The sequence below is a fragment of the Lolium perenne genome, chromosome 6 (genome assembly GCF_019359855.2).
Source record: "Lolium perenne isolate Kyuss_39 chromosome 6, Kyuss_2.0, whole genome shotgun sequence".
Lineage (NCBI taxonomy): Eukaryota > Viridiplantae > Streptophyta > Magnoliopsida > Poales > Poaceae > Lolium > Lolium perenne.
The window spans coordinates 61,170,462-61,187,948 of record NC_067249.2 but is presented as its reverse complement, the minus strand read 5'-3'; the positions used below and the strand labels follow the sequence as shown (position 1 = coordinate 61,187,948).

Here is a 17,487-nt window from a genome sequence, read left to right as displayed (position 1 = left end):
ATCAGCATAGTATTACCCTTCTGCATACATTTTAACTCCAATAATATTATTATGAAATGACACATTTTTCATAAACCTAACTATTTTATTTTATTTTTTAAAGTTGCTAGCCTGAGCATCTATACACGCATATTGATTTTCAATCTTTTGTATTGAAGATGTGAGACCACTAGACTCACCTAATTTAAGGGAAATGGCACTGTAAGATTTTCCACGACTGTGTACTTGATCAACATTTTTGTTTGTATATAGCTCTAGCTCTATGCAAGACCTTTTGTTGAGCTCAGAAAAATATGATATATGATTACTGATTCTTTCAATCGTCTCAAAAGTATTTGATGTATCTTATCGGAAATACTTTTGTACAATCTTATTCCAGTCGTCATTGCTTTTTACCAGGGAACAACTTGAGTCCATGGTAATTGTTTCAGTGAACAACCATCAAAACTATGCAGAAGAACTGGAAAGTGCTGTTATGTATGCAACATAACAGATTCTATATTGCACCATTAAGCTGTTGTTGTAAAGGCTACAACGGTGTATGTTCTACAGCTGCTCCAAGGTGCATTGGAGGTAGAGATGTACGGCACATCATCGTTGTGCACTACGGGAACCAGTCAAGGTGCCGACGGCCAGATCCTGTGCCGACGGCAAAATATCGGGGCCGTCGGCACATGACTCATTTTGGTCAGGCCAGCAGGTCAGCCGTCGGCACAGGTAAACCGTCGGCACATGAAGGTCTGTGCCGACGGCAACCGTCAGCACAGTTTCGGCCGTCGGCACAGCCTCTCCGCCGTGACGGCGAGCTAACAGCGTCAGGCCTGTGCCGACGGCAAAGCCGTCGGCATATATTTCAGCCCTTTGCCGTCGGCATATATATTTTCCATTTTACCACATTAATCTTAAAAAAATCATAACTAAATCATTATAATTCAGAAAAATACAAATAATATATCAAAATTTTCAGAAAAATAAGTTCTATCTTGGAAAAATATCAAACTTGAAATATTTAAAATGAAAAAGATCTTCATGCCCGCCATTTTGAATATAGTTTGAAACGGGCATAAAAAATTAGAAAACGATCCAAACAATGTGAAACCTTCGCGTGGTGTCATATTATGTGTCATAGTTGCAAGAAAAAATATTAAAATTGGAAAATTGCGAACATCACAAAAAATCCTTCACAAAATGAGCTATCATGTTCGAGGTTTCAAGACATTTAAGTCAAACGACCATGTTATGGATAGAATCGCTGCATAGTTTGTGATAATATGCCCATATTCTGCATACATGTGCATATTGGGATGTCTTACGATATTGCAGGAGGAAGTTTTCTATTTCATCGCACGAAAAAACCATTTTCCATTTTTAAGGTGCCGAAAACGGGGTGTTTTGTGAAGCAACCACCAAATTAAAGATTCGCATTGGTACCAACACATTTTTAAAAAATACTAGACCAACTAAGATGCAAAATTTCTCAACCGGTGTATTTGGTACCTTTCTGTCCACCCCTCATGAAAAAGACAAATTCCTGCTGAATCGGTAGGAGGCCGACCAGATTTGAACTAAAGGTACATGATATATTGCTCAAGATTTTTTGTAAAAATCATTTTTAGATTCACAACATGCTATTTCATCAGAGATCCAGTGCAAGTTTGGCGAGCCTTAACCCCAGGCAAAGGATCTTCATGCTCGCCGTTTTGAATATAGTTTGAAATAGGCATAAAAAATTCGAAAACGATCCAAACAATGTGAAACCTTCGTGTGGTGTCATATTATGTGTCATAGTTGCAAGAAAAAAATATTAAAGTTGGAAAAATGCGAACATCACAAAAAAATCCTTCACAAAATGAGCTATCATGTTCGAGGTTTAATGACATTTAGGTCAAACGACCATGTTATGGATAGAATTGCGACATAGTTTGTGATAATATGCCCATATTGTGCATACATGTGCATATTGGGATGTCTTATGATATTGCAGGAGGAAGTTTTCCATTTCATCGCACGAAAAAACCATTTTCCATTTTTGAGGTGCCGAAAATGGGGTGTTTTGTGAAGCAACCACCAAATTAAAGTTTCACATTGGTACCAACATATTTTTTTAAAATACTAGACCAACGAAGATGTAAAATTTCCCAACCGGTGTATCTGGAACTTTTACGTCCATCCCTCATGAAAAAAGACAAATTCCTGCCGAATCGGTAGGAGGCCGGCCAGATTTAAAATACTGGTACATGATCTAATGCTCAAGATTTTTTGGAAAAATTATTTTTAGATTCAAAATATGATATAGATGTCATATTTGGATTCCTCTCATTTTTCTAATCGATTTAGACATATTATTTGTCAAATTTTGATTTACAGATTTAAAGATATTAATTATTCCATATTAAATAAAAAAGAAAAAAATAAATCATTTTATTGTCCATTTGAATTCAAGATTAATATACTTATTCTTGTAGTTTATGTAGGTAATTTTTTGGAATTCAAAAAATAATGATGTGTAACATCAAGTAATAAGGGTTAATAGTATTGATATGGTATTATTGTCAACAAGGTGTCATTTCTTTCATGGGATCTAGTCTAAATGGAACCAAGAAGTTAAGCGTGCTAGGGGTGGAGTAGTGTGAGGATGGGTGACTTACCGGGAAGTTTGACCATGAGTGGAATTGGACCTAATATTAAGTGTAGTTAGAGTTAAAATGGTGCATGTGAGAGATTAAAATTTTTTGAAAAAACATTAAAAAATTTTTTTTTGAAAAAATTCGAGCCAGAATTACCAAACGGCGTTATTTCTATGCCGACGGCCAGCCTGTGCCGACGGCACCTTTGCCTGTGCCGAGGCGTTATTGTGCCGACGGCAAGGTGCCGACGGCTGCCGTCAGCACAAGCCTGTGCCGAAGGCAAAGCAAGCTGTGCCGACGGCCGCCGGCCGTCGGCACCTTGACTGGTTCCCGTAGTGGTGGAACATGCTGCAACTCTCGGAGGGTGGGCGCTGTCGCACCGTGCACCAAGCCCTTGATTGTGATGTTGAATTGTTGAGTTCTTTGGTTTGAATGCTATTACTTAAAATCTTTACATTTAGAAGTATTGACTTTCTTAACTTTTACTGGAGTTTTTTTTGCTTGCTGCCACTGAAGTACTGAAAGGTACACCAGAACCCATACCTAGGATTTCATCCTTTAGTTTTCAGTTCAGGGCCTGCATTTCCTCAAAGGCTCCTAATTTAGTATGTGTTTGTCTTTTTTGTTTATTCCGATTGTTATTCTTTTGCAGGGATCTTCTCTGGTACTGATCTTGAAGGAACACACTATTGCCTAGGAATTATCTGTTTCTTTTACCATTATTTTGATAACCATGAGTTTTGTTAATGGTGTGCTTAGACATGTACAATATCGTGTAAAGTAGGCCATGTCGTTGTGTGTTTTCAAAACTTCATCAGGCTACTATGCCTGTAAATTCACAATGTAATGCCGGCCCTCTGTAGTTGTACTGATATTGCTCATGTTTAAGCTACTTGATGTTATAAATAGGCTAATAGATTGCTTTGTTGTAGGAAATTTTGATGGGATGTCAGATACCAATAAGGGCCACTCTGCATGGTTCTTTCATAAAATGTTTGCATGGTTTACTAATTTGTAAGTAGAAATGACATGTTAGAGAAATCTTCAGTTATATTCTAAGCAAAAAGTAGCTAGCTATTTAAGAAAAATAATGAATCTAAGATTAAACATTAAGTTGATAAAATATATGATAACCTCTCAAGCAGAAACAACGGTAGGTCAGATGGCACATGCACGGCATCTCCCACACATAAACCGTACTGCATAGACCGCTCCAATTAGCTGCTTACATCTACTGAGTGCTACTAAGAAATAAGAATTGAACACACAAGCGTGTTGTGCTGGATGGTGTCACAAAACAAAGCGTCTCACTGTGTACTACACTGGCCATTCTATATCAAAACGCCTGTAATCCTCGAAATAGGCTTTCGCCCCGCTTTATAAATAAAGCAACCACATCCATACAAGGTTCAGATACAACACCACGATCACACCACACACAACAACAGTCTGCTGGGGCAACAGCACAACGTGCCCAGAAGAACTAGAAAAGCGATACAACCCCATAGAGAAGGGCCACACAGAGGCTGGACGACGTAGGAAGGCGACGGGCAGCCGCAAGAAGATCCTCCAACATGTCGTCCAGGCGCTCCCTGTCCCGCTGCCTACACAACGGGTACCACTGTTGCAACAAAGCCAAGAAAGAGTATAAGGAGTCAGAAGCGCGTCGAGGTAAGATACGCTCAATGACCGTCTTATTACGCACAGTCCACAGGGTCCTGGTTAAGGCCGCGAACACCAACCAGAAGAGGCGCCTCCTCCTACCGGTGTTGTTCGCATGGGCCTCAATAAACTCTCCGAGGACTGAGGCCTGCCACTCAGGCCCCAGCGCCTCCTGGAGGAAGCTCCAGAGGAAACGGGCCGCGGGGAAAGAGAACATTATGTGGGTCGTCGTCTCCGGGACCGCACACAATGGACAAAGCCCGTCGCCCGGCCCGTGCCTCTTCGCAACCTCCACCCCAGAGGGAAGGCGATCCCTAAGCAACTGCCATAGAAAAATCTTCGTCTTAAGCGGGATAGACGCTTTGAAAAGAGGGGCCGTCCAGAGCAGCGGGGGCCCCCTAAACAAGGCCCTATAGGCAGTCTGCACGGAGAACGAACCGGATGGTGTCAAGCGCCAAGAGGGCGAATCTAGTCCTCCCGGCAGAACGTCCGGGAGGAGGTTCCGCAGCAGGGCCAGACTCAGGGCCTCTCCCTGGGTAAGACCGCGACGGAACAGGGTATCCCAGCCCCCCTGGGCGGCGTCGGCAACAAGAATAGGGGGGTCGGCGCAAATGGCGAAAAGGTCCGGGAAGTCAAGGCAAATGGGGCGAGCGCCCAACCACGGGTCAAGCCAGAACATGGTCCCTCTACCATCGCCTATGGAGAGGGATAGTCCCGCTCTAATCTCATGCTTAATGTCCTGGAGGGCCCTCCAAAAACTGAGATCCCTCCCGACGGTCACAAGCAAGCAGTGGCCGGCCCCGTAGGTATTTTGCCTTAATTAACTTAAGCCACAGACCCCCGTCATCAGAGAGGATCCTCCAAACCCATTTCAGCATGAGGGCCACATTCATGTGACGAGAGGAGATAATCCCTATGCCCCCAAGATCCTTGGGGGCGCACCCATCGGCCCATTTGACCATGTGGTATTTTTGACGGCCTATCCTGTCCTGCTAAAAGAAGCGTGAGAGCTCTTTGTCGAAGGCCGCATGTACCCCTTCAGGAAGGATGTACAGGCCCATGATATCCATGGGAAGACTAGACAGGCACGAATCAATGAGAACCGTCTTGCTACCCTTGGAGGTGAACCTCCCGCACCACGGTTCAGCCTTCGCTCTAACTCGCCCCACTAAGGGGGCGAGGTCTCTAATAAGGATCCTAGAATCCCTAACAGGTACTCCCAGGTAGTTCACAGGGAAGGTTGCCAACCTGCAATTGAGTTTGTCAGCGATCCGCTGTTGAGTTTCCGGAGGGTACCCCAAGACCACTACCTCACTTTTGTCAAAGTTTATTTTGAGGCCCAACATGGCCTCGAAACAGAGGAGTAGGAACTTGGTGTTCTGGATATCTAGGTCCGAACCCTCAAACATGATCATGGTATCGTCCGCATACTGGAGGTGGGTCACCCCTCCACCAGGGATGAGGTGGCCGACCACTCCAGTAATATGGCCCGAGATCCTAGCCCTCTCCAGGATCTCGGCCAGGGAGTCAACCGCCGCGTTGAAGAGGATAGGGGAGAGGGGGTCACCCTGTCGCACTCCACACGCCGGCCTAAAATAGGGACCCACTTCCCCATTAATGTTAATGGCCGTGCTGCCAGACATCACCGTCTGCATAATCCAGCCAATCATCCGGTCGTCAACGCCTCTCCTCTGAAGGACCTGTCGGAGGAAGGACCAATCCAAACGGTCGTACGCTTTCTGGAATTCTAGTTTTAAGAAGACACCCCTCTGGTGTCGACTCCTAACCTCGTGCACAATCTCATGCAGAGCTAGAATTCCATCATGGATGTGGCGGCCCTTAAGGAAGGCAAACTGGTATTGGTGCGTAATCCGCTCCATCACCGGAGCCAACCTCACCGCGCACACCTTGGAGAACAACCGCTGGATTACGTTGATGACAGTAATTGGCCTGAACTGGCGTATATCCGTGGCCCCCACTAACTTGGGGATCAAGGTAATAACACCGTAGTTCAGACGCCCCATATCAAGAGTTCCAACGTAGAACTCTTGAAACATTGGCATGATGGTCTCCTGAAGTTTCGCCCAGAATTTCTGGAAGAAGACAACCGGAAGACCATCAGGGCCAGGGGCCGAGCTAGCCTTCATGCCCTCAAGTGCGCTCCGGACTTCCGTTGGGAGAAACGGAAGGGTAAGAGCGGCATTCTCATCGTCTGAGACCCAGGCCCTAGCTAGCCATAGATCTACCGCGAGGGCAACCCCTGTTCTGGGGCCAGCCGCAAAGAGACCTTTATAGAAGGTATAGATATGGGTGGTGATCTCCCCGGCCTCCTCCAAAAGGAGATCACCATCCCAAAGACAGGGGATGGAACACCTCCGGCGACGGCCATTCGCAATCGCATGGAAGTATGCAGTGTTCGCATCCCCCTGGAGGAGCCAATTCTGGCGACTCCGTTGTCGCCAGAAGACCTCCTCCCCACGGTAGATCTCCATGAGCGAGTGTTCAAGGGCATAGCGCTGAAGCCACTCCTCAGCGGCTAAGCCCTCCTCGTTCGCGGCGCGATCTAACTCCTGGATCTGGCGGAGGAGTAGGTCCTTCTTCTGGCGAACCTCCGCCCCGAGGTTAGCCCCCCAGCCTCTCATAAACTGGCGGGCAAGCTTCGTGCTGTGATGCCAAACATCAACTGCGTTGATGACTCGCGGTGGGGACTCCGCCGCCCGCTCCCACTTGTAGCCAACCGCCTCCACAAACCCTGGCAGATTGAGCCAGAAGTTTTCAAAGTGGAAGCGGTTTAGCCTCGGGGGGGTAGAGCCCCCCGAGCACAGTAGAAGTGGGGAGTGGTCAGACCCGATCATGGTGGCCGCCCTGAGGGTGCATAATGGGAATTCCATTTCCCATTCAATTGACACAAAGACCCGGTCCAGCACACTCTGGACCAGGTCAATGCGGTTGTTGCTCCAAGTGAACCGGGCTCCCACTCTTGTGATCTCTCTAAGGGCGAGATCCGCAAGGCAATCGTTGAACATCCGCATCCTAGGGATGTCCACGCGACTCGAGCTCTTGTCCTCCGGGGAGCGTATCAAGTTAAAATCGCCGGCCACCACCACGGGGGTGGTACACCGGTCGATCTTATCCCGCAGCTCCGCCAAGAAGGCCTGAGACCTCGAATGGTCCGCCGGCCCATAAACAATAATAACCTCCCAGTTGAGGTTAGATCGTTTATGGGTGACGGCCATACTCACGAAGAACTCGCCGTGCTCCATATCCTCGACCTCGAAGGTATCCTCCCTCACGCCTAGGAGGATGCCGCCCGAGTGACCCGAAGCAGGACGCCAATGCCAGGCGAACTTGTGTCTACTAAGACCCTCCAACTCGTGGAGGAGGAAAGACTCCTTAATCGTCTCTTGGAGCCCTACAATATCCACGTTCTCGCGCCGCATGTATTCCTTCAGTTGTTGTTTGCGACCCGGGGCCTCGAACCCCCTGATGTTCCAGATGAGTGAGAAGAAGGGATCACTCATTGGATCACATCCGATTGGGGGGTTCCCCTACTGGGAATCGATCGAGCCCTACTACGCGTCGAGGGACCGGCCGGAGGTCTAGGAGGTCTCCCTCGTGGTCCCCCTACCTGGGGGGCCGCGTCAGAGCTATCCAAAGGGATAGACCCATTGGAAGGCTCCAGACCAGACCCAGGTGCCAGCTGCACAGGGTCGGTCAGGGTAGCGGAGGTCGCCCTCTCGCGCTCCAACTGAGCGCGAGAGGCTGCGAGCATGCCATCGTAGACCTCCTTAGCCTGAATCGCCGCCAGCTGTTCAGCCCGAGGGCCGCGTTCACCCCTGAAAATCACACCACAATCCGACGCCACCTGACCAAGGTGGTCGTGCGACGCCGTAGCAAGAACAGAGAACCGAGAGCCCGAGGGGGGAGAAGGAGGAACAGAGGGGGAGGGGCGGGGCGTGGGGCGGGTACCTGAGTCAAGGTTGCGGGCTGCCACCCGCCGCTCTGCCTGCTCAGCCACAGCTGGCTCCATCGCCTCGGTCCCGGTGCGGGAGCGAGCGAGCCTAGCGCTGTGGCGGGCCGGCTGAGTGGACTGGCGCTGACGCCGCTGGGCCCTCACCTTGGCACCAGCCACGGGAGTGTCGGGGAAGACCGAGGCTGGCTCTAGGACAGTAGGGCCAGGGGTCGCAGGGCCCAGGGGCGAGGTGGGAGTAGAGCTCGGGAGCGCGTGTAGCAGACCAGCCCTGGCGACCTCGGTGACTGCGGGGGGCACACGTCCAGCCCCACGCTCGCAGACGACGACTCCTGGGGGAAGTTGGACCCGTACTCCAAGATGGACAGGCCGCAGGACTCCACGGTGACGGCTGGAGGGGCGCGGGGGAAAGTCGTCCCCAACTTGGCCGGCGTGCTCCTGTGAGTCCGTGCCGACCCAGGCAGAGCCGACTGCGCCCCAGGCCTGGCGTCCAGAGCTGCTGAAGTCCCGGCTCCGGCACCAGGAATCTGTCGCTAGGAGGACTCCTCACCGTCGCCGCCCAAGTCATCCTCAGAGTCTCCGTCGGAAGAATCATCATCATCCTCGGCATCGTCATCATGGTGGGACTGAGAGGGGTCGAGGGGAGGAGTCTGAGACCCCTCCAGGGCCTCATCTCCCTCCACCTCAACCGTCAGGGCCCGACCACCCTTCCCAAAGAAGACGTGTGGAAGAGTGCAGGCGAGCTTCGCGGGGTCTGGGCAGAGGATCAGCATGCGCACCGGCCCGGTGCCTGGGAGAGAGAGGGGGTCCACGGTGACAAGCTTGCCAATGGTCTGGGAAATGAGCTCAATGATATGGTCACTCCTAGCCTCCTCGGGAATGCCGTGGACCCGGACCCAAACCTCAGACAAAGTAGCCACAGTATCGGGATCCACACAAGACGGCTTGACAGAGACGTTGATGTTGTTGGTCGGAAGGATGGTCGAGTTGCCCCAGGATAGGGCGCGAAGGAGCTCAGCCGAGGGAAACGCCACTGCAAACTCAGTAGGCGAGATCTCTCTCACGTTCCACACCCAAGTCGACTCCAACTGAGCGAGCTCGGCGCGGATCGTGTCGACTGTCACCTCGATCTGCAACGGGGGGTCCTGCTCTGGGAGAACGGTGATCTCTGCAAGGTGCTGAGGGGTACTGAGCTCCGCCCCCCCGGGTCGATGTAGTAGAAGCCTCCATCAATCCCATGTCCCAGGTACTCAATGACCTCCCTCCTTCTTCTGTTGTTGAAGCGCTCCTTGCATGCCGCGGCTAGGTGGGCAGGGTCACCGCAGAAAAGGCACTGCTCCGGCGCCGTGCAGTCTGACTGGAAGTGCCCCATCTCTCCACAGTTGAAGCGATGTTGGAGGTGGGGGATTTCTCCGGCGGCGCCGACACCGCCAACTGAGTGTCGGCACGGCCGTCGAAAACCTGTCCCCGCAGAGGTGCCATAGGCGGGTGCCCAACCTGGCTCCCACCCACAGCACCACCTGTGCCGACCCTCTTCTTCTTCGGCTTCCTCTTCTTCTTCGTCGCGGTAGGGGCAGCGGCATGGGGCAACTGCTCCTCACGGCGCAGCGGCGAACGACCCCGCTCGGCACGCCACGTCACCTTGTATCTGCCCCGCGAGGAGTACTGGTCATGCGACGCCAATTCCTCCCGCAGCCTCCCTGCGTGCTCCCCCGGGAGAAGGCGCGCGGTGTGCCGGCGACCTCCGGCGCGGGGCGTGCAGCCCCTGGTCTTCGCCACGACCCAGGGGACCGTGGGCTTCGTCCCGGGCACTGCCCCTGGCCGAATCCGAGGCGCGCGGCCGTTCAGCCTGCCGGCGTGGGGAGAGGTGGCGGGGGGAGCTCCGGCGCGGGGAGGAGCGGCGCGGGGAGGTGCCTCGGTGAGGCGGGGACGAGCGACGCGGGGAGGAGCCGCGGCGCGACGGGGAGCGGTGAGCCGGGGGTCGGTAAGGTTCCTGCGGAGGTTGCTGTGGGGAGGCGACCCGCACCCGCCGGTGATGCTATTCCGGCGGCGAGCGGCTGGGAGGAGGCGCGCGGCCGCTTGAGCACCATGGCGGCGAACGACTCGCAGAGCGGCGGGGGGGGGGAATGGACGTGGATGGAGCGGGCACCGGCGGCGTGGCGGCGGACCTGGTCGTGGCGCGCGGCGCTGGCTAGGGTTAGGTCGCGTCCGCCCGACGGACCCGCAGCCAACGTGGCAAGTGAGGGCGAGCGGGCCCTACGGGCCCAGCGGGTCCAACCTCGCGAGTGGCCTGGCGCCTCCAGCCGGCACCGGCCCACGCCACGATGGCCCAGCCGGACGAGGAGGGGCACCCGTCGACCCAACGCGACCAGGGTGGTGGCGGCGGCGACCGCCGCGGGGTCACCAGCGCCGCCCGTTCCCGACCACCGGCGCTCCACCCAGCAAGCCAAATCCGCCCAAGGCCGGCGTCGACGGCGAGGTGGGGAGGGCAGCGCCGCCCGGCAACGGGGTCGAGGACCCGCGCCGCGCCGGCGGAGCCCGAGCCACCTGCGGCTGATAGCGCCCCCGCCCCACAGGTCGCCGAACCTGGGGAGGCGAACGGCGAGGGCGACCACGACGCGCAACGGCCAGGTAGTCCCCAAGCGTCGCCACCCCAGGCGGCGTGCAGCGCGCGATGGCCTCCGCACGGGCGGCCTCCTCGGCGTCGGCCTCATCCCCCACGTCCGCCCAGCGTCGACCTCGGATACATTCAGGCGTCTCCGCCGCCTGCGGGGACTCCCCTGAACGCTCCGGCGTCATCGCAAGCAGGACACGGCGGCGGAAGCTAACTCCGGCGGCGGCAGCGCTCAAGTCATCGCCTTTCGCCCCTTCTCGTCGCCTTTTCCAGTCTCGCTCTCAAAAACTCCTCTTAGGTTGTCCCCTCGTTGCTTCTCTCGCTGGCATTACCCCTGTAATCTCACTATGCACTATATCAGAATGACATACAGGCGGCGCGGAACGGAGACTACTACGAGTTCATCTCTTTCCAGCCGCTTCGCTCTCCTCGGGTCGCCCCCTCCAGGCGACCGAGGGGGCGAAACCCTAGCCGCGCCGCCACCGCCTTCCCTCCCTCCTCCTCTCCTCCTCGTCGCCCCCAGAGACGTTGCTGGGCTAAGCCCACGACGCCGGTGAAGGGGGCGGCGGGGATCTGAGCCCTTGGCCCCCCGCACGGTGTCTAGGTGGAGGACCTCCGCGCCGGGACCGCCATGACCGCGGCGGCTGCTCGACGGGCTCCCCTTCCTCCGACGGCTGGCCCTGGCTAGATCTGAGGAGAAGGGCGAGCTGACGGGTGGCTTCCACGGTGGGGGCTCCGGATCCGAGGCGGCGGCCTCGTCTGGTGAGGCAACATCGGCTCGGCGGCGACCGGTGCTCGCAGGTGCGGGATGGCCTCGTGGCCGCGCGGGTGGCGCGATGCCGACGGGGGCCGGTCTCGGCCAGGTGGTCCGCGTGGCCGCCGTGCCCAGATCCGAAGCGCCAGCCCCTCCCTCTCCTACCTCGTCCCACTCCTCCAGATCCACGGCTGGTGCGTCCAGCACTCGATCTGGCGGGGTGCTGGCGAGGGGATCGACGACCGGGAGAAATCCTTGACCAGCTTGCTGGTCTCGACGGCGGCGACGCCCTTCGCGCCGTTTACCTCCTTGGGGGCGCCATCGTGGTTTGTCCTTCTCCTCTCCCTTCCCCCTACCTCCCCAGGTGAAAGCCTAGATCTTTGATTGGGCCGCGGCGGCGCCGGTGGTGTCGCTGTCCTTGCTGAAGGCGCGGCCTTGGGCGAGAGAGGGGGGTCTGTGGCCGCTGGCGGTTTGTGGAGGTGTGCTAGTGTCCGGTGGGCGATGCTGCAGCGGTGGGCAGCGCCCACTTCTTCTCCGGCTTCCGTGCAGTTTCTTCTCGGAGGCGAGCGACGGGACTACGGGGAGGCTCTCCTCAGGACGTGTGCTAGCAGTGTCTGGCTGTGCACGGTGGTCCGCCGGGGGTCTCGGTTGCACTTCCCATCCAGGCGCTCAGGGAGAGCGCTGCCATCGGCCGACGGTACGGCGTCCTTCGAACCAGGACGAGGAGCCAGGGAGCCTTCTTCGGCCATGGACTGGGTGTGAGTGCAGTTTCCGGTGCCCAGGTGCAATCCATGGCGTCAGGTCTGCTGGATCCTTCTTCAGCTAGCCTCTCCAGAATCCGCTGCTGCTCGTGGATGAGGGCCTCGGTTACCTCAAGCTATGCTTAGTTTTCTTTCTTGTTGTGCTTGTTTGGTCGTTGGTTTGTAAGCTGTTCTTCAGCACCTTTGTACTGGCCGTAAAAGGCTTTATTAATTTAAAGCTGGGCACTCGTGCCTTCCGTTTAAAAACATACAGGCGGCGCGATGAAGCGCGCTTCTTCATCGAGTTCGAATTTATTACTGCATGTGATTGGTATAAGAAAACGAGGTGGACGTATTAAAGAAAATGTCGCAAAAAAATTACACATGGTGGACCATCTTCCAACCGCTTGCTATTGCACAAGTTAAAAATTTATTTCTTCAGTTATCTTTTTTCTATTTCCTCACAAACCTCTTTCTCCAACTATTTTGTGTGTGTCATGCACACGCATTGAAGGGATCCGTAAGGTGTAACGACTCATGTTATCCTCTTACAATGTTAGGATGACCAAATGTCGCAACCCTAAACTAGCATCTCTCCTTACTTAAGCAGGCATACACAATAAGATGATTGAAGAAAAGTTCAATCAGTCAACCAGCGCGACGTGCCGCCGCGCCGATCATTGATAGTATTCAACTACACCTAACTTCAAACATCCTACAATAAAATTTAGAATATAAAATTTTAGGATCAGAGAATGATCACTCTCAGTAGTTATTGTCAAATTATAGGTAAGGTCGATTACATTAAATTTCTATGTGGTTCCATTACTTAGTCTGTTTCCTCTTTATCTCATGTGTGTCATTTAGTTGGACACAAAACAATAGATCAATTTCACTAATAAAACTATAACTACAGGACACATGATTCAAAATAGTGGAATTGCACTACCGTAGTGAAAATTTACAATTTATAGAAAGTGTAACTACGCACAAAACGTATAATCCATAAAAAGTTGTACTTAAAAAAATTTAAACAGTTTTTATAACTAACAAAAGTTGCAAAAAATATAGGCAAACATAAATAAAAATCAAAATCCTCCAAAATATAAATGCAAAATAGGAAACAATAGAACAAACAAAATCGAATTTATGATTGTGCAACCACTGTTGTAATGAGTACTTGCTGTAGTTTTGTGTCCAATTGTGATGTTTATGGATTTCAATAAAAAATGGTTGAAAGTTTCTTTCTCAATCTTTATTAAATTCAATGTGACCAACATTTTCTTTGATGTCATCGACAATTTAAATGACGCAAATGTGTATAGATATAGCTTGATAATTAACTTAAAAAACATATTTCTAAGGTGATGTACTTAACATTATTTATATATCCCGACATTCGATAGAGTCACATAAAGGGGCAACCTATAAATGAGAATTGTGTGACCGCAAATAAGCAAATTGTGAATCAAGTCAGTGGCACGCGGACGATAGCATGCAAGTTCAGGTCGTTCTTCCGTCGCACAGTGATGCCCATCTCCTCCACCATATCCAGCTCACTTGGCCTCATCCCTCCCGGGAGCCCCCAGTCGAAGTGGTAGAGAAGCGAGGCGAGCACGATCTCCATGCTGGCATGTCCAAACGCAATTCCGGGGCACATCCTTCGTCCCGCACCAAACGGTATGTACTCAAAGTCTGTGGCCTTGAAGTCTACGGTAGCAGAATCGAACCTCTCCGGCTTGAACTCCTCAGGGTCAGCCCAGTGCTTTGGGTCCCTGCCGATCGCCCATGCGTTCACGAGAATGGTTGTGCCTTTCAACACATCATACCCGAGAATTTTGCACGACTCCATGGCCTCCCGCGGAATAAGCAACGGGGCCGGCGGATGCAGTCTTAGCGTCTCCTTGATGACAAGTCTGAGATATTTGAGGTGGGCCAAGTCATCCTCTGTCACCTTAGGTTTTCCTTTGAGGTTATTGCGTACTTCTGCTTGTGCCTTTTGCATCACAACCGGGTATCTCATAAGTTCCGACATCGCCCACTGGAGAGTTGTCGCTGACGTCTCACTCCCGGCACTAAATAAATCCTACAAAGATACCAGTATAAACAGATTAGGGGAAGCCAATTACACTCAATAATCTGCATGCAGTTGCATGTTAGTACTTTAATTACGTAGTCTAAGTGACAGCCTAGACATAAGTGTCAACGGATGGAATGAAGTGGGATTGAAAATCTCGAATTGACGGAACAAAAAGAAGAGACAATCAAATATACATTTAGCATTTCTCGGAAGAAACAAGATGGGAGATTGTTGTACTTACAAGGATAACCGCTTTAATGATTCCCATGGTGAGAGGCACCTCGAGGCCACCCTCCTTCTGTATCCTCAAGAGCACCTCCACCAGGTCCTCTCCCTCTTCCACCGCACCCTTTGCTGCTGCAGCTGCCCTCTGCTCCTCGTGCTGCTTGATGGCATAATCCATGAGCTCGAAGCACTTGCGGTGGCTCTCATGTGCAAGCCGCGCTGTGCCGCTGATGAAGCCCGCGAGCCGCGACGAGGGGAAGAGGTCGCCGAGGGTGAACCCAGAGACGAGCTTGACCCCCTCCTCGAGGATCTGCAGGAACTCCTCGCGCTTCTTGAACCTGTCCCCGATCATGGTGCGCACGGCGGAATCGGTGATGAGCACGGCGATCCGCTCGCTGACGTTGACGGGCTGGCCGGTGGATGCCAAATCCGTGACGGCGGACACGAGCCGGCCGACCTCCTCCTCTCGGATGCCGCGGAAGGACTGAACGCGGCGCGGGCTGAGGAGCTCGAGGATGCAGATCTTGCGGACCTGCCGCCAGAGGGCGCCGTAGCGGCCGAAGACGACGCCTTGGCCGTCGGCCATCATGATCTTCATGGTGGGGTTCCAGGGGCGGGTGGCCAGGACGGCGTCGTGCGTTTTCATGACCTCGCGGGCGGCGTCGGGGGAGGTGGCGACCACCACGGAGACCTCACCGAGCTTGAGGTACATGAGCGGGGCGTCCAGTCGGCGCGCGAGGTCGGCCATTACGCGGTGAGCAAGCGGGCTGCTGGCCAGGTGGTGCAGGCTGCCGAAGATCGGAAGCTGCCACGGGCCAGGAGGCAGACGCACGCCGTCATCGCCGCCGCCGTGTTTCCTGAGCAGCTTGAGGAGCAGGAGAGGGACGACTAGAGCCAGGAAGAGGTAGAGGTAGTGCGCTTGTTGCTCCATGGTGATGGACTGATGGGCAGTGTTTGAGACTTTGAGTGATTTAAGTTCCGTCAGTCAGGTCTTATATATAGCGCCACAACGTACGGTAGGGTTAGTAGTTTGAACGCAGAGCACAAGTTTTAGTACACGCGCTGACGCGCATGCGATCAAATTGAACCCAGCTTTCGTTTTCAGTGTCGAATAAAGGAGACTTAGCTATGGAAAGTTGCCGAACATATCCAAAGTATCATAACTATTGTTGTGGTTTCAATTTAAATTTAAATTAGTTCCTCCATCTCGCGATCATTATCGAAGATATGTTAAGTTTTGGATGTATCTAGACACTAAATAGCATCTAGATACATTTAAATTTTAACAAACCTTGAACAATCTTCGTGGAACGGAAGGAGAGTACTAGTAAAAGTAGAACAAGAATTATAAAAGATTGGGTATTTCTCCACGTGAGCTAGTGGATGGTCGAAACGAGATGCCCATTTGGCGTCCCATACTGGTATAGTTGTATGCCGCTTTCCGGTGACTCGATCAAATGGTCTTAAGTGGTAACCTGTAGAGTGCTCATGAATATTCATATAAACACTGACGTAAGAAACTGTTTTCATCCAAGCTAGACCAGTTCACTGGCTTCACACCTGCTCATGATCGGAACGGATAGAGGAAAGGGGAGGCGCTCGTTCTTTTTCGCGTTAAGCGAGGGCACAATCGTAAACCATGCGACGGTGGTTTCGTTTTGGCCGTACGAACGCTTGTCAACATCACGCGACGTCGATCTCGCCGGCCAAGTCCTCCGCTTTCCTAAGGCCGGCCGGCAGGCGCGGAGACCAGATCCTCCGGCGACAGCAGAAATCCCAAGCCTGACAATTAGGTCGCGCCACGGGCAGCAGCGACTCATTCGTTCTCTAGTTTGTAAAGGGATATCTATATATCCATCGTTCTTACTAGCAGCATGTATATATAGCACAATGACACGACGGCATCACTTGGATCTCGATCCGATGCTCGATCAGTCGACTCGGTTTGATCCGTCAGTGAATCCCGATTTGTCTCCATATGTATTGACTCGTTCAAAACCAAAAAACCAAATTAGTAAATGAATGTTGCTACCGACAACCTCTCCATCACCAGTCAAAACTCTGTCCCCTATCATTTGTCTGGTGTTTCTGTATTTAGGTAAAGTACATATTTCGCTTAATTGTTAGAAATTTAGGTCGAAACTCATTCTCCTATCATTTGTCTGGTGTTTCTGTATTTGGGTAGTTTCTGTCTTTGTAGACTTATTCATGTGAGTTTCACACTAGTGGAGATCGGCCTTCAGTCCCGCATCGTAAGAGCATTTGATCCCGGTTGGCCAACCGCGATTAATTAGGCGGGACTAAAAGGGGGGCCTTTAGTCGTGGTCCAGTTACCAGCCGGGACTAATGGTCATCCACGTGGTCGCGTCACAGGCTTTGGGCTGGAGAACCTTCAGTCCCGGCCCGTAACTCCAATCGCGACTAGATATTATTTTCAGTAATTATGTTTTTCATTTTAATTTCATATTATTTTTAATTTTAATTTTTTATTTTTGTTTGACTTGTGACTCTCTCGCTTGGACCATTTTTTATACTAATTACACTTGTAGACTTGGTCATCACTTCTCGGCTGGTCACCCATCCGCACACTACTCCACCCCTCAGCACGCTTAACTCTTTGGTTCTTTCCTGATGCGCTCCCGCGAATGTGATTGTACCTTGTTGTAAATACTACCATATCAATTCTATTAACTCTTATACCATTGCATCACAATTCTATTAATTCTTATATCATTGTGTCACATTTCGGACAAATAATATATGATTTATTATTAGAAAAATGTGAGTGATTTGAATATGAAATAATTATGTATTT

General features: G+C 52.0%; 1 protein-coding gene across 1 annotated transcript; it reads right to left on the bottom strand.

Moving 5' to 3' along the window:
- Positions 1-13,746: 13,746 nt before the first annotated feature.
- On the bottom strand, positions 13,747-15,608 carry LOC127309686 (desmethyl-deoxy-podophyllotoxin synthase). Its single transcript, XM_051340440.2, has 2 exons — positions 14,689-15,608; positions 13,747-14,453 (listed from the first exon to the last, which is right to left on the bottom strand). Exons 1-2 carry the CDS (start codon positions 15,601-15,603, stop codon positions 13,836-13,838), a joined length of 1,533 nt encoding a protein of 510 aa, XP_051196400.1. The 5' UTR covers positions 15,604-15,608; the 3' UTR covers positions 13,747-13,835.
- Positions 15,609-17,487: the final 1,879 nt, after the last annotated feature.